General features: G+C 41.3%; 1 protein-coding gene across 6 annotated transcripts in view; it reads right to left on the bottom strand.

Annotated features, from left to right (window-relative positions):
- The window catches only part of unc80 (unc-80 homolog (C. elegans)), an 88,701-nt gene that overhangs the window by 31,457 nt on the left and 36,286 nt on the right, over positions 1-20,958 (bottom strand). For all 6 annotated transcript variants that reach the window (XM_073815380.1, XM_065240007.2, XM_065240006.2 and 3 more), the window contains 19 exons: positions 20,817-20,952; positions 20,432-20,565; positions 20,117-20,297; positions 19,813-20,025; positions 19,064-19,164; positions 18,774-18,974; positions 18,411-18,518; positions 16,812-16,950; positions 16,064-16,245; positions 15,732-15,863; positions 5,736-5,922; positions 3,631-3,759; positions 3,386-3,529; positions 3,195-3,295; positions 2,370-2,456; positions 2,047-2,230; positions 1,809-1,903; positions 761-850; positions 81-182 (listed from right to left, as the gene is read on the bottom strand). In XM_073815380.1, coding sequence (XP_073671481.1) covers positions 81-182; positions 761-850; positions 1,809-1,903; positions 2,047-2,230; positions 2,370-2,456; positions 3,195-3,295; positions 3,386-3,529; positions 3,631-3,759; positions 5,736-5,922; positions 15,732-15,863; positions 16,064-16,245; positions 16,812-16,950; positions 18,411-18,518; positions 18,774-18,974; positions 19,064-19,164; positions 19,813-20,025; positions 20,117-20,297; positions 20,432-20,565; positions 20,817-20,952 — 2,646 coding nt within the window. The remainder of the gene's footprint in view (positions 1-80; positions 183-760; positions 851-1,808; positions 1,904-2,046; positions 2,231-2,369; positions 2,457-3,194; positions 3,296-3,385; positions 3,530-3,630; positions 3,760-5,735; positions 5,923-15,731; positions 15,864-16,063; positions 16,246-16,811; positions 16,951-18,410; positions 18,519-18,773; positions 18,975-19,063; positions 19,165-19,812; positions 20,026-20,116; positions 20,298-20,431; positions 20,566-20,816; positions 20,953-20,958) is intronic.

Genomic DNA, 20,958 nt, shown 5'->3' on the forward strand with positions numbered 1-20,958 from the left:
TAATGACATATTACTCATACATAAACCTTTTTCTTCTCATAGCAGAACTTTCTGTTATCTCTAAAACACTTGAAATGCACCTGTTTCTGAATGAGCTCCTGACCCTTCTCTGGAAGCATGTGAACCAGGTTGAGCTGTGGAGACACTGATCTTCTGAAAGGGTAGATGTCTCGCACATAGGTCTGATGTAGAGATGCATATCAAAGGAGACAATTATAATTTAGGCATTTTATAAGCAATGTAGTGTTTCGTATCAAGAGTTTAAATGTGTATATAAACAGTAGGGGAGAGCGGGGCACAAACTAACGCAAGATTAATTTTAACACATCTACTTTAGATAATTATACAGGGCTGAGCAATCTGTGCTCTCAGAAGATGATCTCCTGTGAATTTGTGAAAAGTTTTGATGTGTTTTTATTAAGATATCGAACAAAGTTTTTTGAAGGCGAGAAAGTTTCTTTTGAACCACTCCTAAGTGAGAGGTTTTAACCAAGTGTTCATTTGTAACAGAGATGTGTCTGTTGATTGTGTAAAATTTTTTTTTACTTTAAGTCAAAAAGCCGCAATATATTTTATGTTACTTTAACTTAACAAATTAAGTTTAACAATTTCAACTTGTTTTTATAAGTTATATAAGTCTATAAGTTATGTCAACTTATCACAAGTCCAAAGTTATAATAGTTGGTTGAATTGACTTGCAAAAGCAAGTTGTTTTAAATTCATGCTGCATTTTTTTACAGTGTACTGTAGCAAAACAAACCTTGGCATAGTGGATAAGATTCCAACGCTTATCCATTAGAAAATAGTTAGCAGACCGAGCCTCTGGAATATTGAAGAACTCAAGACACTCCTGTTATCGAAAAAGATAAGCAAAATGTAAAAGGATTTAATCTAAAATAAGTAAAATATAATGTAACAATGTAACAACAACATCAGGTTGTTATTTTGTAGGTGCTACTTAAAGAAACAGTAGCTAGATGAACGTCTGGCATCATATACAGGTATATTACTATAGTTGTGTATTGTAGGAATTTTAATTTGTATGTATTTTTTTATGTATTTAACCCTTGTGGGTTGTTCAAATTCACTATCCTTTCGGGTTGTTCAGCAGCTGTAAAAATTTATCAGATTTATCATATTTTTTCCACATTTTCTGCATAAATCTGGTAATCAACCTCAATACTGATCAAAACTACCAAATGTTTACAAAAATTCCATGATTTTAATTATTTAATTGCCAAGTTCATAAGTGATGTCACTGATTTGACTTTTTCACAGTATTGGGCATGTCAAAGATTAGTAAAAACATTGGCTTTGATACATTTTTTGTTTTTGTGCAGCATCAGATTTCATTTTTTCTCTCCCTCATTTACTGTTTTTGCACAATTGTACTTCCATTATAACAACATTTTTTGATTGCAAAGCCATGACATCATATAATCATGCATTCTTGATTGTTGGTGGTTTTTCCTTTTGCAAAGAGGTAAAATTTGTCATTTTTACTGTTGATCACTATGTAGTACCATTAACCCTTTAGTAGGCCTGAGCAAAAACAAATCTTAATTCCTGGTTTGTACATTGAGTTATACATCGAACAAACCATAAGGGTCAATTATGGCTGAAACACTACATGTAAACATACGGAAGCGTAAAGTAACAAATAAATGTCTGCTTGATTGGATGTAAACGCATGAAAACAGGTTTCTCTAAAAAGCTGATTCTTGATAGATATCTGCTTATTTTGTGCAGGTAAAGGCATTCACTGACTCCTTTTATAAACAAAACAAGTCTAAAACTGTGACAATGACCTTCAAAAGGGCTTCAAACTGGGTGTCCTCATGTACTGGCAGCTGGGTGGGAATGTCACACTCATTCTGTCCATGAACCACAAGGGTTTTTGTTCCTAGGTAAATAAATGCAGGCAGAGTAATGAGAATTCTGAACATGACCAGAATACAAGCAAATTCTTTTCTACATAGTAAATACTGTACCACTTTACATGGTTAAGACTAAACACTAAATTTAATTGTTTGTATAGAAAGCAACCTGGCATAGAAGCAGTGACCAGAAGCTTGACCTCACACTGTTCCTTCTTCATAGTCTGTTTAAGGTCTTTGAAAAAGAGTCCTTCCACATAACCCACAATTTCCCACAGGAAGGTCAGTGTGGCTGATATGGCATCCATACCCCACTCACATGGAGTTCTTACAAAGTACATGATCAAGCCCACCTGATAAGAAGGAGAAGACCACCATATTTCAGTCTAGTAAAATACCTCAACAAAACACATATGTATCCGTTGAACACTGTAAGACAAATCCTTCCTTTAATCTCCACATTAATGTTCCAAAAGCAAGCTATGGTCTCACCAGATAGTTGAAAAGAATGTGAGAGGTCTGTGCAGGCAAATCCCCGATGTTAAGAAGCAGCTTCCTTAACATGTACATCAGTTCATCCTGTGAATAATAATATTTATTATGTTTATACTCCAGACTATCATGACTTTCATGTGTGTTCACACTGTCAACCAGTGGCGAGGCCAGAAATTGTAAACTGAGTGGACCTTGGTGAAATAGGGTGGACCTCAATGTGAACTGTCAAATTACATAATTTTACAATATGGAAGTGTTTAAATGGATCACATTATGTTTTTTGAGTCATGAATCGAATAATTTACAGAACAGCAAAAATAAGGGTGAGCTAATAAAATAAGAACAAATCAAAAAATTATAAGCATATAAAATAGAAAATGTTGTTTTTTTTGTTTTGCAATGTTTTTCAGGAGAGCGTCGGCTTCCTCTGTGGTGTTCTGCCACAGGCACTGTGCTTTTTCAAAGACTTACGTATGGTAGACTCAAAAAAAAAGAAACACAAGAAACTAGAATGATTTGTATGTTGTCAGCTAATATACATTGTGTTTGTTTATTCTTGTGACCTAAATTTTATAGCAAATCCCTGTAGAAAACCTGTTTATTTCTAGTGGTTCACATACTTTTCCTTGCCATTGTATATACAAATCTTTTTTTTTTGCAGTTTGAAAATAAGATTTTATGTCAACCTGAAACAACATCCAGCAGCAGTGACTTTTACCATGACTAGGACAACCACAATTAGAAATGCATCCTAACAACTAAATGAAAAGACACACAGTGAAAAAGTCGCTGGCGGTGTGAACGCACCTTTCATATTCTTACCTGTCTATTACTGACTGTGAGTTTCTCTAGGAAGTGTCTAAGAACCAATGCTGGATCTTCAATCAGACAGTTCCACAGAACCTGCTGAGCAACAGCACATACTGTGGGAACACAAAGAGTTAGCATTAGTTGTAAAAAAAAACAGCATGTAACTGTGGACAAAAAGGTTGAAAGGTGCTTCTGTGTTTCACCTGCAGCTCCATCCTCACGGACATCTACATCTTCCATCAGGTGCACAATGGGCAACACAGCAGCACAGATGCATGGTGGGAAAACAGCCTGTGGCGGCTGCAGCATGTGATGTGTTGGTGTAAGTTCAGTTGTGTTCTCATCGTCTTAAAAGAACATATATACCAAACAATAAACTCACTGTACAACTGTCATATTTAAATTAAACATGTCTATGAAGTAGATTTCAATTTTGAATAGGGCTTACCCTCCGCACTGACCACAGACCGCACGGACCACACAGAGCCTCTGCGGAAGGAGTAGTTTCTGTGGGAGTTACTGGAAGCACAGGAAGGGCTTACAGATAGGCGACGTGATGTCAGGTTCACCACATCTTCTACAGAAAAAAAAAAAGAGTAAACCACATGTGACCCTGACCACAAAACCAGTCATGAGGATCAATTTCTCTTATTTAAGTTGTATACATTATATGAAAGTGGAATAAATAAGTTTTTCATTGATGTATGTTTGTTAGGATAGGACTATATTTGACTATTTAAAAGTCTGGAATCTGAGGTTGCAAAAATCTAAATATTGAGAAAATCGCCTTTGAGTCCTTAGCAGCACATATAAATGTTTTTTATATATTGACAGTATAGGGGTGGCACGGTCCATGAAAAAAATCCGAACCGTTCGGTTCGCTTGTCTCGGTTCGGAGCGCGTGTGTGCCGCACGGTTCAACGGTTCATGGCATGCGCAAATGCGCAATGTAGTCTCATGCATGCCCTGTATGTGACCTCAGATAGCGTGTTTCCCTTTCGCGCGAAAGAAGAGGTGACTGGTTTGGAGTATAAGTACTGCAGGTTATGTTACGTGTAGAAATGGCAAGTGGGAGAGAAAATGAAGTCTGCCCGCAGTTGGAGGATGCGCCAGCGTCGTATAAGTTTGGTGTGTGGATACATATTTTTATTTCATGTTACCCATGATGACAGCGGAAATAAAACAATAGATAGAACTGCAGTCTATGGGTTGAATGTGCTCGAACAGCCACAGGAGACCGCCTTCTCTCCGACCATTTATCTGAGGTACTGAACACTGTTTTACGTCTTTAGCGCTATTTTTAGCCTTTCATTGATAAAATTAAAGCCGCTGATTTCCGCGTAGTTTCATTTTGCTAGCGTGTGAAAGTTGCGCGATCTTATTTCAGAAATTGCCCCTCAAAGTAATCACGACAGAAGTGGTCAAAAGTGGACAAAATAGACGGATTTAAATATTACAGGTATAAAGGTTATGTTTCTCTCTCGTCCACATATACTCTCAGTATTAAAGCAGCCTCTCAGTGATAAATCTAAGAGCTACACTGAAGTTGGCATTTTAATAAATGCAAGTTATCTTTGTGTGCTAAAAATGCACATAAAGTTCATGTAGATGGCAATACATATTCTCTTTTTTGCCAAATAAATGAAAAACATGTCGAAATCATCAATGTCTTCCCTCTTGCTCTATCAAAATCTCATCTGGCTTTCCTCAGAGATGGTCCCAATAATGTGCTTCAAGTCAAATTCAGTTTGTGCATGATTACATTATATAACTTTTTTTTAATACTGTATCCTAAATAATGGATAATTAATACATTAATAAGATAATACATTTCTGGAGTGTTAAAAATGTAAAGAAAAAATAACAACAAGAACAGTACTGAACCGAGAACCGTGACCATAGAACCTTGATACGAACTGAACCGAGGGTTTTGTGAACCGTGCCACCCCTAGTACAGTAGGAAATTTACAAAATATCTTTTTAAAACATGATCTTTACTTACACTGTAAAAAGTAAAAAAAATACTTTAATTTATAACAGTTTATAATAGTTTATTAAATTTAACTTTAGTTTACTTTAGATGAAAATTTAAGTTGAATAAACTTACATTTTTTAGGTGTTACCAATTGAAATAACTTTTTAAGTGGATGCAACTTTTCACTTGGTACAGTGTAATATCCTAATGATTTTTTGCACAAAAAACAATCAATATTTTTGACCCATACAATGTATTGTTGGCTACTGCCGTTCAGGGGGGAGAGGTCATTTTCGAAATTGGGACAAATTAAAATAAACTGAGGACATCAATGCATGAACTACCGAGGTGACATTGGAGTAAAAAAAATCAAAAGATCATGTGCAGATTTTTTTTTTTTAAGTTTAGTTTTGTGTGCTCACGTGAAACTATCGCGCGCGCACGTGAGACTATTGTGCGCGCACATGAAAGCAAAACTGTAATATGTTGTTATGTTACAATAAAGCCTTTGATATCAAAGGACAATTTAATAATATAACCCTTCAAATCTAGATGACCATAGCAAAGAAATAACACACCCTCTTCCTCCTGCTCCGGTGGGGGACTACATGTGGGCTCATAGCAGGCCTCTTGAGAGATAGGGATGGCCGTGATGATGCTGGCCTCACGACCGAGCCTCCTCTTTTCTTCCTCTTGCTGCATGTTCTTCAGGATGTGCTCTGCCCGTTGGTGGGACCGAGACACTGCACGTGCCGAAAAGGATTTCTGAAATTACAGAGATGTGGAGGAGCACAAAAAGAACTGATAAGTGGCTAATGACAACATTATATTAATAATGTGTCACTGAAGTAATTTTACAACAATTTGGATCAGTTGGTATAAAGATGGTATAAAGTACAAACGCCTGGAGAACGTCCTTCCTGCAAGGTGACTGATTGCATCAGTTTTGATGTATGTTCAGTGGAACATTGAGAACTAGGTTAAAATAGCCCGCTGTACACCCCAGTCTGCCCATTCATCAATCCTTCAGTGAGGTCAATCCTCTAAGATGAAGTGTCATCCAGGTGTCTGAAGTACCCTGTTTGCCAATGCAATGTTTCCATAGTCATAAATATTATCCTGTTCATCAACTCTCTTTCTGTCTGTAATTGAAAAAGACCACCCTCTTGGGATTGCTCTGTCCTCAGCCATCCCTAAATGTCCTTGGTCCCACATTTGCCTGGAATTTGTCAGTAGACTTCCCCCCTCCAATAGATTTTTTTTGTTTGTTTGTTTCTTTTCCCTCCAATAGATTAACTACAATCATTATGGTGGCCAACTCCCCTCAGCCAGGACTGCATAAATATAAGCAAAGAATCAGTGTAATATTTTCTTTACACAATTTTTTTGCTACTTCCATGCTTTGTCATATTTAAGAACGTATAGTCTGCCTTGGTCGGACGTGTGGTAAGCACGGGTGGGCTGCGGGTCCAAAAGCCAAGATTATTTCTACTCAATCCGGCACACAGTGATAGGCAGATGTTTCCAAATAGTGTTGTGATGTGTTCATGCTCTATCTGCTGATTGTTAAAGGCTTCTGCGTGACTTGCCCCTTAATCACTGCCAGTCGCGCTGCATCTGATTGACAGCTATAGTGATTATATTAAAAGGAAGCATGCTTTGTTTGCTTTCTGTATTTAATCTATTCACAATATGAATAAAAGTTTTAGCCTATTTTTCATGCTGGTAAAAAGAGGACCAATGGTCACATATACACAGCAGAGTTTCAGAAGAGCTGTGTTAAAATGCAGAGTGAAAATACATCCGCTAAAATATTAAGTATAAGCATAAAGTTATATAGGCCTTCTAAAACACTGTTCTGTTAGCTTTAGGCTACTTGCAATGTGTTTAATGCAATCAAAATTAAATACATTGGGGAAAAATGTTCAGGCTTCAAAATGTGCATGACAGATCTCTCTCTATCATTGTTAACATGATGGGCTGCATGTCTATAAATTGTTCTTGCATGAACTCAATGCGTAATGTTTATTGCTACTTCCTTACTTGATAAAAATAAACAAATGTCCAAATCAGGTTGACCCAATGGAGCCCGCATTAGGAATCAGGTGGAACTGTGCAACTGATACCCCTTGGACATCACTATCAGCCCCATCGAGCATGCAACATGCATCTCCGAACGATCCATTAGGATTCATACTCACATTCACTACCAGGGCAAAAGGTGACCATTTAGCTGTTGTGGGCTAAAATTAAAGACTGGGATGACCCAGACTTATCACCAAACCTCCAGGCTGCTTGGAACAGTTGGGAAAGTGAACTTAAAACATGCCATTCAAGCAACATCAAGCAATATCCATTCCTTGCTGTTACACGCCAACCACCACAAAAGCAGTAAAAGAGCACAATTCCCTTCATGTGTTCTGTGGCTCCTCTGAAAGAGCATATGGGGCAGAGGCATACTTGGCAGTTCAAACTGACAGTGACAGTCACGTTTCCTTCATGATGGCCAGAACAAGGTTCGCTCCTAAAAGGCAGCAGTCTAAACCTCATCTGGAACTTTGCGCCGCCTTAGCTGGAGCACAGCTAACCAAACTGGTAAGAAATGAGATGACACTTACCATCAGCCAGTCAATTCTGTGGACAGACTCAATGACTGTTTTGGAGTGGATTCAGTCAGACTCCTTTTCTTGACCAGTGAGCCTATGAACACTAGGGAAGCAGAAGCTGTTCTACTCAGAGCATCCTAATTGCAGGACTTTCTAGAAGAAATTAATGCCCTTCAAGCTCAGAAATCAGTTCCTGCAAACAGTCGTTTGGTCAATCTTGCTCCTGAGTGGAATCCACTGATCAACATTATAAGGGTCGGGGGCCGATTACGAAGAATGAAAAATTTGTACCTAGAACAAATCCACCCCATTGTGCTGGACCCAAAAAATGCCATAACTAAACATCTTATCAGAGAATTTGATGAGCGTCTCTAACACCCAGGAGCAGAAATAGTTTACGCAGAGATAGGCAGACAGTATTGTATCCTCAGAGGACACCAGGCCATCAAGCATCATCTACTCAACTTTCTGTCCTGTCAGTGCTGGAGAGCGCAGCCAAAGATTTCTCCACCCTTCTTCTCAACTGCCATTGACTGCTTTAGCCTATACTTTATAGGAATAGGAAGGTGAATTAAGAACCGCCGGGGACTTATCATCAAATGTCTCACAACTAAGGCAATTCACATTGAGCTTCTCAATTTAGTGGATGTAGATGCATTCCTTCTTGTGCTCCATAAGAGGGGAACCACATGAGATCCGTTCTGATTGTGGCACCAATTTCCGTGGAGCAGATAGAGAGCTGAGGGACGTTTTTTCAGTAATGGAGCCAGATCTAGATTTTCTTGCCCTGGGGAAGTTTTGACCAGCACTGACATTTGTGCTTTTTTCAGTTGCTTAAAAACATAATAATGGCAAAAGTCAATTTTTAAGTCACTGATATAAGTCCACAAAACTCATTCTAAACATGTTTTCCCAAGACTTCAAAACAGGATTTAGAAGTATATAGTTTTTTTTCTTTAAAATTATGTATAAATCATACCTATTTATTTATATAAAACAATATTTTGATTTGGAATTTCTAAGACACTTTTGCCTGGGAAAGGCCCTATGCGAGGAAGGATGAAAGCTCCAGAATAATCTGTGATTGACAGCTGAGGAAACAAAAGACTGCATAATGAGCCTTTAACACGCACGCACACACAGACGCACACACACACATACACACATGCAGGACTGCAGGAGTCGAGAGCTATGCATATGGATTGTCTCTGCACTTTTTTATCAATGGCGGGGGTGTGGTGATCTCAGCTCATTACAGATAATGAGGTAACAGGAGAAAGATGATCACTTACATCATTTAAAAGTAGACATTTAACTTTTTTGTATGACAAATATTCGTTAAGTTACAGTTCATTTTTCTGATGCATTTCTGAAAGGACTTCTCAGAGGGAGAAAGAAGATCATGTTTATTTTCTTAATTTTGTGAAATGCACAACATTCGGTTTTTATTGGGAGTGGACACAAAAAACTTGACACTTTAACGTTTTAAATGATGTAAAAATCATATCTGTATGTCAAAAAGTCTTTTTGCGGAGTGATAAATAATAAAGAGTTTGCAGCGCACGCAAGCACAGAGAATTAAAACTAAGTTTTCTGACTACCAAATTAACTTTAATTTAATTTAAAGTTTTCCAGGTAGCTGTCGGAAACTAATCAGTTACAAAGGATTTTCTGTCTACAGTCCTAGTTGAAGTGGATGGGATACTTAATTCGAAACCACTGGGATATGCTTCAATAGATGTTGCTGATATCGATCAGATCACTTCAAATCTTCTCCTATGGGGCGGCGGGATGCATCACTCCCTCAGGTGGCATTTTCTCTTGGAGACATGGGGTGGCGAAAGTGGTGTCACTGTCAGAACATAGTGGACCGATTCTGAATACATTTCACAAGAAACTATTTGCCTACACTCCAAACCCAACAGAAGTGGTTAAAAACTACAGAAAATCCTGAGGTGGACTCTGTAGTCTCATTATAGTCTCACAACTCCCAAGAGCTCAGTGGGGCATAGGCAGAGTTCGCAAGACATTTCCCAGAACAGACGAACATCAGCATGCTGTACTTGCATCTGCTGATGCCACCCCGCCGGACAAGTATAAATACAGCTGGCACAGTATCTCAACAATCTGGAGATGATGGCCATGCTTGCTCGGACGGCAGTGATGGCTCGAGGACTCTACCACCACCTCCTAAACTGTCCCGCTTGGATGACTTGTTTCTCTGGGTGGCTCATGCTGTTCCTCAGTGCCCACCCCTGTGCCTTTATTCCCCGAGGTGCATGAAGAGATTATTAGGTTCTAGGTGGCACCTTTTACTCCCAGGAACAGGCCTGGTACCTCTTCCCCCTCTCACCACTCTCGACGACGGGGTCACTAGGGGATATGTGGCCGTCCCGACAGTATAGTGCAATGCAGTGGTGTCCTGCTGCCCCTGCCTCCTTGAGGGATAAGCCGTTACTGCTCTTGTGGGCTTGTAAGCATTCGTCCGCTCTGGCGGGCAGTGTGTACCAGCCCTGCTAGGAGGCGTCCTCAGCCCTGCACGCCATGGCATTGCTTCAGTTCCATCACCCCAGTTCACCCAGCTTCCACCCAAGTTTTTTAGCATTCACTTCACTTTGGTGAAAGTTGCAGATCCACACATCTTGTGTGCGGACATCACTGTCCTATTGCCAAAGGACGTGATAGAGCTGGTCCCTCCAGCCAACATGATGTTGGGTTTTACGGCCCTTACTTCATAGTACCCAAGAAAGGTGGTGGGTTACAACCAATCTTAAATCTGCGTTTATTGAATCGTGCACTTCACAAGATGTCGTTCAAAGTTTTTATGTGGAAATGCATTTTTTAATGTATCCGTCCACGAGATTGGTTTGCAGCCATCGAACTGAAGTAAGGGCCGAAGGGTACTTTCATGTCTCGATTCTTCTCCGACAAAGGCCTTTTCTCCGCTTTGCGTTTGAAAGCTGGGTATATCAGTACAAAGACTTGCCCTTAGGGGTGTCCCTGTCTCCATGTGTCTTTATGAAAGTCATAGATGCAGCACCTTGTCCTAATGAAAAAACACATTTCGCATTCTCAACTATCTCGATGACTGGCTCATCATAGCACACTATCTAAACAATTATGCGAACACAGGGACCTGCTGCTCAGACACCTCGCCCATTTGGGTCTTTGGGTCCACTGGGAAAAGACCAAACTCTGCCCCGTGCAGAGGATCTCTTATCTCTGTGTAATTTTGGGCACAGTCAAACAGACGGCACGCCTCACAGAGAAACATATACAGTCAATAATGAACTGTTTAAATTTGTTAGAATGTTAACATGAGACCCCTTCTGCACTGGCTTCACAGCCAAGTCCCGAGATGGGCATGGCACAGCGGCACTCAATGGGTGCAAATCACACCGGCCACCAAACTCTCGTCTCGTAGTAAATAATCAATTGATGAAGGCAAAGGCACATTCCCTTAATTCTTAAAACTCATACTTTTGAAAAAGTGCTTTAGCTTATATGGTTAATAATTGCTGGAATATAACTCAGGTAATATATAATTAAATATAAATAGTTTTCTGGGATCCCCGAGAGGGGGGAGGATGAGGATCCCACTCGGACAGACCAAAGGACGCCAACACATATAAACGGAAATATGATGTGTGCAAAAACCCACATGGCCTGAAAATCCATCAGGCCAAGATGAGATGGATGCAGATGGTACATGCATCACAGCACTCAGGAAATGCCCCTGGTGAGACGCAGGAGGAACTAGGCCCGTAGTCAAACCACAGTGCCCAGAGCCTCCAAGTGACACAAGTCCTGAACCCATGCAGATCATTAGAACATCGTCGGGTAAAATGGCCCCAAGCTAACAAGGAGAAGGAGTGGCTGCGATTTGATGAAGACGCCGATAACATTTTAGAAGCAATGGCAAAGGGTGACGCAGATCGACTCCTCCAGACAATGACCACTATCATCATCAGCATAGCAGCTGAGAGATTTGGGTTGGAGGAGAAGAAAGCAGCGAGCCACCCTTACATCATGAACAACAGGGCGAACAAAATCCATTAGCTTAGGAAAGAGCTGAAGAGCCTGAGGAGGAGGTTTAAGGAGGCAAGGGAAGAGGAGAGGAGTCCTCTAGTAGAGCTACGCGTCATCCTCCGCAAGAAGCTTATGACTCTGAGGAGAGCAGAGTGGCACAGGAGAAGGAGGAAAGAGAGGGCCAGGAGGCAGGCTGCCTTTGTAGCGAACCCCTTTGGGTTCACAAAGCAGCTACTTGGGGAGAAGCAGTGTGGCCAGCTTACCTGCTGACAGATCCAGGGAGCAAGATCTGGGCCATGCCAATATCTGATTGATCCACATGTACCAACTATGGACTTTGATGGGAACGAGCCCAGCTGGAAGGAGATCCAGGAGGTGATCAAAAAGGCCAGAGCAAGCTCTGCCCCAGGACCTAGTGGGGTACCTTATAGGGTTTATAAGAGCTGCCCGAAGCTACTCCACAGGCTCTGGAGGATCCTGAAGGTTATATGTAAGAGGGGTAAGGTTGCTCAGCAGTGGCAGTTTGCAGAAGGGGTGTGGATTCCAAAGGAGGAAGAGTCGAAGACAATCGACCAGTTCAGGATCATCTCGCTGCTCAGTGTTGAGGGAAAGATATTCATCAGCATTGTTTCTAGGCGGCTGAAAGACTACCTCCTAAGGAACTCTTATATAGACACCTCAGTCCAGAAAGGAGGGATCCTGAAGGTGCCAGGGTGTCTGGAGCACACAGGCGTTGTAAAACAGCTGATCAGGGAAGCCCGGGAGAACAAGGGGGACCTGGTGGTGTTATGGTTGGACCTCACAAATGCCTATGGGTCCATACCCCACAAAGTGGTTGAGGAGGCCCTGTGCCGACATCACATCCCAGACAAGTTTAGAGACCTCATGGACTATTATGACAGTTTCAGTCTCAGGGTCTCAGCGGGGTCTACAACATCAGACTGGCACAGGCTCAAGAAGGGTATAATTACTGGGTGTACTATTTCAGTGATATTATTTGCACTCGACATGAATACGCTGGTGAAGTCTACAGAGGTCCAGTGTTCGCCAGGAAGGGCCTGGAAGAGATGACCACCTGGGCTCGCATGTGCTTTAAGCCAGCAAAGTCCAGATTTCTGGTGTTCAAGAAAGGGAAGGTTAACAACAAGTTCCGATTCACAATTGGCACGACCCAGATACCATAAATCACTGAGAAACCAGTGAAAAGCTTGGGAAAGGTATTCGACTGCAGCCTGAGAGACACTGCAGCCTTGAACTGGAAGGCTGGCTAGCTGTAGTGGACAAGTCGGGCCTACCTGGCAAGTTCAAGGCCTGGATTTACCAACATGGCATCCTCCCACTGATTCTCTGGCCCCTCATGACCTATGAGGTTCCAATCTCAACCATTGAGGGCTTTGAGAGGAGAGTCAGCAGGTTTCTACGGAAGTGGCTGGGTCTACCTCGAAGCCTGAGTAGCATCGCCTTGTATGGCCAGAACAACAAACTGAAGCTCCCTATCAGTAGCCTGTATGAGGAGTTCAAGGTGGGCCATGCCAGGGAGGTGCTGCAATACAGAGAGTCACAGGACCCGAAGGTGTCCCAGGCTGGGATCGAGGTGAGAACAGGGCGGAGGTGGAGGGCAGCAGAGGCGGTGGACGTAGTTGAGTCGCGGCTTCAGCACAGGGCACTGGTGGAAGTAGTGACTCATGGACGAGCTGGCTTGGGTAGCAGCACGACATCTCATTACAACAAGGCACAGGGGAAGGATAGAAAAACATTAGTGCAGCAAGAGGTGCGGGCTGCAGTAGAGGAGGAGCGGGCCAGCAAGATAGTTGGAATGCGGCAGCAGGGAGCCTGGACAAGATGGGAGCATGCAGCGGATCACAGAGTCTCATGGGGAGAGCTGTGGAAAGCAGACTTCCATTGCATACGGTTCCTGATCCAGGCTGTCTTTGATGTACTACCAAGCCCATCTAACTTGTTCAGCTGGGGATCAGTCACCAGCCTTTGCCTGAAGAGGGGGACCCTGGAGCACATATTCAGCTGCTATTCGAAGGCCCTGGGCGAGGGGCGCTACTGTTGGCGCCATGACCAAGTCCTGAAGGCCATAGTGAATACCATCAGCTGTGGAATTGGCCACTGCAAGCACCTCCGCCCAGTAAAGAACACCATTGCTTTCGTCCGGGCTGGGAGAAGCCACCATCAGCTGCCAGGGCCGCCCCATCTGGACTGTTAGTGGCAGCACGAGACTGGGAGTTGAGAGTTGACTTGGAGAAGCAACTGAAATTCCCAAAAACTGTTGCCACCTCAAAGCTGCGGCCTGACATCTTGTTAATCTCAGAGACCACCAAGCAGATTGTTCTCCTAGAACTCACCGTACCCTGGAAGGACCGTATCGAAGAGGCCAATGAGAGGAAGAGGGCAAAATATGATGAGCTAGTGGAGGAGTGCCGGAGCAATGGATGGCGAGCACGGTGTGAGTCCATTGAGGTGGGGTGCAGAGGGTTTGCTGGCCAGTCTCTCTCCAGGGTTTACAGCATCCTGGGCATTGTAGGGGCCAGTAAGCGAAGGGCCATTAAGGAGGTCACAGAGTCAGCAGAAGTTGCCTCAAGGTGGCTGTGGATAAGGAGAGGTGAACCATGGGTGGGGTAGAGCTACCTGGACACAAGCTGGGGCCTGATCAACCCCAGCTGGGTCGCCTGGGTGAGAGTGTATGATGCTTGAAAGACCCCAAACACTCTGTGAGCCCAGGTAACTTCACTGATGATGTGTCCAGGTCACATCAAGTTGATGTATGTTACAAGTGGTTAGAGAGTCGGGCTTGTAACTCGAGAGTTGCCGGTTTGAGTCTTGCTGCCGACAGGTTGCAACTGTGGTGCCCTTGAGCAAGGCACCAGACCCTAATTGCTCCCCAGGCACTGGGATAGCTGCCGAATCCTCCAGGTGCGTGTGTGTTCATGACTTGAAGTGGGTGTTTTCACTACTCACTGGGATGTGTAAAATGCGGTCACATTTCGAGTATGCGTTGCATGCTTTTCACTTTCAAAAAACGCATACTCACAGCTGGTTTTAAGACCAATAAGACAGATGTGACCACTTTTCAATCTTAAATTGTGAAAAATATTTACACACAGTCTATATTACGAAGCAAAATCACATATTTAAGGTTAAATAAAGTGGCTACAAATATGAGAACTATAACACTGTAGCTCCGCAAAAAAAGGTGTATGCACAAGTATCTATGGTTTTATATGAGAACATGCAACACATTTAACTCTTTCCCAGTCATTGACGAGTTATTTCGTCAATTAAGGGAAAACATTTCCCTGCCAATGACGCTTCCCTGGTCAGTTTTTACAGTAATCTGTAATTCCGCTATTATCCAATTTATGAAAAAAATAAAATTTTCAACATATAAAACTTTGTGTATGTTTGATAACCGTTCTGAATCTGATCTCTAACAAATTCCTTTACAAATAAGCAATTATTTCAGCTTTTTGCTAAAAAAAATATATTTTTGAAGAAACCTACCCTATTTATGAAGTTATAAGAAGAGAACAAATGAAGATAGGATGAAATTGTTTCCCCGTTTTGTTTGTTTGAAAGCAGAGGGTCTGTTCTTTCATTTGATACATTTGTATTTTTATATATTTTATAGAAGAAAATTTTCCTGCAAGGCATTTTGTGGAACTTTTGTGAAAATCACAAAAAAATGATGGTGGGCAACTTTTTTTAAAAAGGCCGGTGGGGAATGAGATAAGCGTGTTGTAAGACTTCATGAATGCATTGTAATGCATTTCGAATTTCTTTAAAACGCATTATTATCATTCATAGAATAAAAATGAATAGCTTCATAAAAATGTCACCAAAATCTCTTTTGATTTTTCTTTTTTGCAAATGCTATCCATAACTGTTATACTTTATGCAATGAAAGTTTTGGTGCAGTAGGCTTAAACTTACAGATTGATCTTCACTGATTGCGTCAGGAACAGTGCCAGCATTAACGGGAACCCACGGAGGGTCAAATATGGGCACACATGGCATGCCCAGAATAGGAGATGGCAGGGTGAAGTTAATGCTGGGTGGAGGGATCTATGAAAGAACATGCACAAAAAGATTAATAACAAAATAATATTAAATGACAACCTTCATAGAAATGTAAAGTAAACAAGCAGACTTTAGCATTGTTTACATCAGATTAGCATAAAGTCTGTTGCATCTGCAACACTCAGATACTGCAACACTGGGTCTATTCAGCTTGTAGTTGTAAAGTGTTTCTCCATAAGTAATACCTTAAAGATCTGCTGAGCTCCTTCCTCCATGCGTGGCCAAACCTGGTACCGAAATCTCCATACAGTGTAAAATTTCAGTATGGAGTTGATCCTCTGACCTGCTTCCTGGTGCTGAAACTCTGCCATCATCATTTCGGTTACTGCATCAGGCACCTTCACGGCACAGAGCAGGAACATGGCAGCTGTGTATGTGTGTGTGTTTATGTTGTCAAATATGTGAGTGTTTGTGTACATGTTAGCATGACAGTTATCGTATGGAGAGAAAAAGATAGAAGTCAAATGAGAGTTGAATTGATAAGTCCACACTGGCTCATTTTAAAGCTGTCTCATCATTTAACCTTTCAGGGCATGTTAACCAAAATGGAACCTACAGTAAGACTGAAATCTAACTGCAATGCATTCTAGGTTAACCTTGTCTGTAAGGTTGCCAACTGTCCCGTAAAAGCCGTGACATGCCGTTTTTTGACTGCTACAGTACTCCGATCTAACCAGTGACTGATACAACAGGCTTTAAGGAAACCCTACTTGTTTGTAAAAAATGCAAGTGTTATAATTTAAAAGACCGTGGTTAGGATCTGGCACAGGGCCACTGTCATCATAGCATTAGCACATGAAATATAGGTTTTACAAGCTGGAAGTAAAATGTGTTGCTTAGCTGCAATAATGAAACACATTTCAAAGGCCAAACTAATTAATGACTCGTTGACTAGACTCCCAAGACACACAGAAATAAATGACCTAGACAAACCTGCAGCTGCAGCCATATGCTCATCGACACTCAGCAGTAGCTCCCACGCTGCAGGCAGAATGTCTCCATACATGTCCTCAGTCAAAATAGATGCTGCTTTTGTAAGCAAGGAGAGAGGGGCTGGTGACAGGCTCATTACCTAGTGGATAGAAAACATAAAAACCTAACATTTAACAAAGTCTTGCATTTATGTCTTTTTTAGATTGTGTTCTAACCAGAACAGTCATAACAAGATTCCACTGTGTCTGTTTAAAATGTGAAAATGGGACATGGTGTGATACAATCAACCACAAATCACAGCCATCCAGGCCAGTGTTGAGCTCTCTTTTTTTGCATGCTTTTTCGCAATGCACTCGTACACTCATTAATGTTTACAGGTATGGTTTTGTGGCTTCACTTGTAGAACATCAGGTTTAATACGTTTTTGGTGTGTCGTGTTTCTTTTCTGTATCTATCAATATAACACGCAATCATGTTTCGTGTGTAAAAAATAGTCCTTAAATGACTGTGAGCAGCAAAAGAAAGTGCAACCCAAGTCTTATACTTGTGCACTACTCAATGCTATTTTGTAGAACAAATAGTCTCAGTAGTGCTTCCAGAAAAGGCAGGAAGATACACTTATTCAACCAAATAATTTAAGTGTGCAACGCTGGACTCTGTGGTGACTCTGTGTTCTCCTCTGCTCCTCTCTCTTGTGTGGTCCTGCAGGGTTCAGTTTTAGGCCCTCTTCCCTTTTCTCTTCATTTACTTCCGCTTAGTTATCAGGAAGCATGGTTTGTCATTCCACTGTAACACCGACAATTGCCAGATTTATGTGCCTTTTAAAAAGAATAATACTGTCAGATCGTTACTCGAGTGTCTTGATGATATAAAAGCCTGGATGGCCCTTTAGCCATTTCTCTCAAGGCAACATGAAACAGTAATCCATGCCTTTTTCAGACTCGGCTGGATTACTGTAATGCATTGAATGTGGAGGTTAGTGGGTCTTCTGTTGTTTGTCTGCAGATGGTACAAAATACTGCAATGCGTCTTTTAACTGGAACACGGAAATACGAGCACTTTACACCAATTCCAGCCAGCACTGGTTGCCTGTCAATTTTAGGATCCATTTAAAAATAATTTTGTGTGTTTTTAAATCTTTAAATGGTCCCTACACCTACCCGTTCTCTCAGGTCAGCTGATCAGCCATTCCTGAATGTGCCTAAAACAGGAGTAAGCACCGTGTTTTTGTGGTGAAAGCTTCTAAACTGTGGAATGATCTACATTTGCCCATTAGACAGGCCCCATCATTGTATTTTATTTAAATCATATCTTCATATCAGGTAGATTAAAATGACAATCGTTTCGTTAGATAAGACCCTTATGCCTCGTTTGGGAATGTTAAGAGTCCTATGCAACTGCAATTTTAAACTGCATTAAACTGTTAAGTGTTGGGGTCCATTAAAATGAGAAAAATCCTGGAATGTTTTCCTCAAAAAACATAATTTCTTCTCAACATTTTGGATGACATGGTGGTGAGTAAATTATCTGGATTTTTTTTAAAGAAATGGACTAATCCTTTTAAGCAACAACTGCACATGTTCACTGTTTTCAGTGTACCTGGGTGCGGATGTACTTCAGCATGCCAGTGTCTTTTTTTCCCTCAGCATTGCTGTCAGTGGGTCGTCGTTTCATGCACGGTGTCCGAAGGCAAGATTTGTCTGAACACTAAAGGTCAGAAAAAATAAACATACTTTGATACATATGTTATACATGCAGACTCAGCAAGGTCAGGGGTCCTTGAGGTTTAGGACCTCTTGATGGATAGGGAGAAGCAGCAGGGAACACCTTACTTTTTCTAAAATATATTCAGAGTGAAAAAATTATTTGACATTAACCAGTAGTGCACCCTGCTAGAGTATTGATCACAGCTACCTTGTTTTTGTCTAAACACCACATGAACAATGAATATCATTTAACCACCTCTTTGCTTTTCTTAGCACGGCCGCTGATGCTGCTGGTGGTGCTGCTGTCTTTCATGCTGTCCACCGTCTCACCATAGAGGAGTTTGATAGCACGGACGAGCCGAGCACAGGAACGGCTGTGGTGCTGATAGCAACGAGGGTGGCAGAAATCTACATGAGTGCAGATGAAACTCTGCTGGTTACACAGCAGAATCATGATCTGGAATTTGAAAAAAAAATAAAGGATGATTTAAACAAAACCCCACAGGTTTAAATCAGACACAATGGAGGAAGAGAAATTCCTCTTACATGCAGCCATGACATGTTGCGATGGTAATTGTCTTCAACACCCCCTGTGCTGCCAGGACCTTCAGGTTCAATGCTTGGCTCGCTAGCACTCCAAGGGCTCCCTAAACACACCAAAGTAAATGCTTTTTGTGTGTTGGGTTGACTGGTTATTATGTATTTAAAAGGTACACACGGTCATGCAATATGATCAATAAAGACATGGCGCAAGGGCACGGCTATTTTCACGATATGGCACAGAGTTGACTGCCTTATTGCTTTTATAACACAATATCACCTAACAAGAAAGACACAAATGCTAAAATCATATTTTTAAAAGTACATTACTATGCAACAAAAATATCAGTCAGCTATATGCTATTCTTTATGTTCATTATGTGACTAAAGCCTGGAGTATAATCGAACGCACAGCCTTGCAAAACGTAGCTGTGTACACAAATGTTTGAGGCAAACTGCAATACCTCTCCTGGCCTACATACAACATACTCCTGTATGCACATATTTTGTAATATTACAAAATAATTACAAAAGTCTTTACACATTCAGGACATTTAAACATCTTGTCTTATCCTAAAGCCTTAGCAAGTAAATGGGTTTTTCTCGTGGAAGGTCTGCATTCGATAAAAATTAGCAATAAAATATTTCAAATCAGCTGAATATACATTATCTCTTACTTAAAGCCCTTGAATACATAAGAAGTGTTTTGCTCTGCCAAATAAACAAATCTAGTTTTTGAATAATGTTCCTCTGACCTATATCAGTGACAGTGTCTCTACTCTGAGAAAGCAGCCGTTCTGATTCTGCATCAATTTCAGACTCAGAGTCTTGTCTGGACATTTTAGTGCTTTTTAGACTCCCAGCACGACGGATGGACGACAAAGAGCCTCCTTTCTTTACACGAAAACTTCTTGCTCCTTTTATCTGTAGTAGCCGAGAGCCCCCAATACGGATCTTCCTAATTGGAGCTGAAAAGAAAGAGAAGACATGAAAGAAAATTAAACAAAATGAAACGATAAATTACAAATTAGCCTTTAACAAACATATATTCTGTCATACCCAGAGGCTCTTGTGAAGATTTCTTCTCTTCACAGCCAGTGTCAGACTTGAGCGTGTGGCTGCTGCTGTTCAGAGAATCGTGTCCGTCTTCATCATCCAGTATTCCTGCAAAGCTGATCTTCCTCTCATAGCGGTGACGACCTAGCTCAGGATCCAGACGCAAACGACAGCTTTCTAAATCCTACAGAGCCGAAAGACCAGCCTGTTATTTTAAGGCCTTACTCAATTATTGGTCATATAGACTAAAACACATATTCATGTCACTTAATAATTTTGGTGTAAAAGAGGGCTAAATGAGGCAGTACTGAAACTGACCACTAGTGGCTCTGTGCGAGGTCTCGGGAGACAGGGAAAGGTCTCTCGAAGGAAAGTGGTGATCTCCAAAAGCAGCTGACAAGCAGACATCTTCAGAGCAAAGGGACAGCCACACTTTGTGGGGTTGACTGTGTCTGTCAAAACCAGACCAGTTTTAATTGTTAAGTGTACGAACAGGTAAATATATAAGAAATATATTACACCACAATGATACAAAGACTTAAAAAAATACTGCTAAATATGTAGACTACATTACATGAGTACAGTATATCATAAACCTGCCTGATCAGATTATCGCTGTCTTTGTGATTTAAATTCTGTTTGCCATGCGCATCAGGCATTTAGTGAATGATTGTGGGTGGAAATTTGACATTTTCACTCTTACTGTCATCCAGATAATCTTCATCCTCGTCCTCCTTTCTCACTCGTCTTTTGCTTTCTTCATCATAGATAAAACCCAAGATGTTGGCTGGACTCTCACTGTCTGAGTGGCAAATTTCACTCAGACGAGTACCTATTGCCTTTGG

This window comes from Paramisgurnus dabryanus, chromosome 7 (assembly GCF_030506205.2).
Source record: "Paramisgurnus dabryanus chromosome 7, PD_genome_1.1, whole genome shotgun sequence".
Lineage (NCBI taxonomy): Eukaryota > Metazoa > Chordata > Actinopteri > Cypriniformes > Cobitidae > Paramisgurnus > Paramisgurnus dabryanus.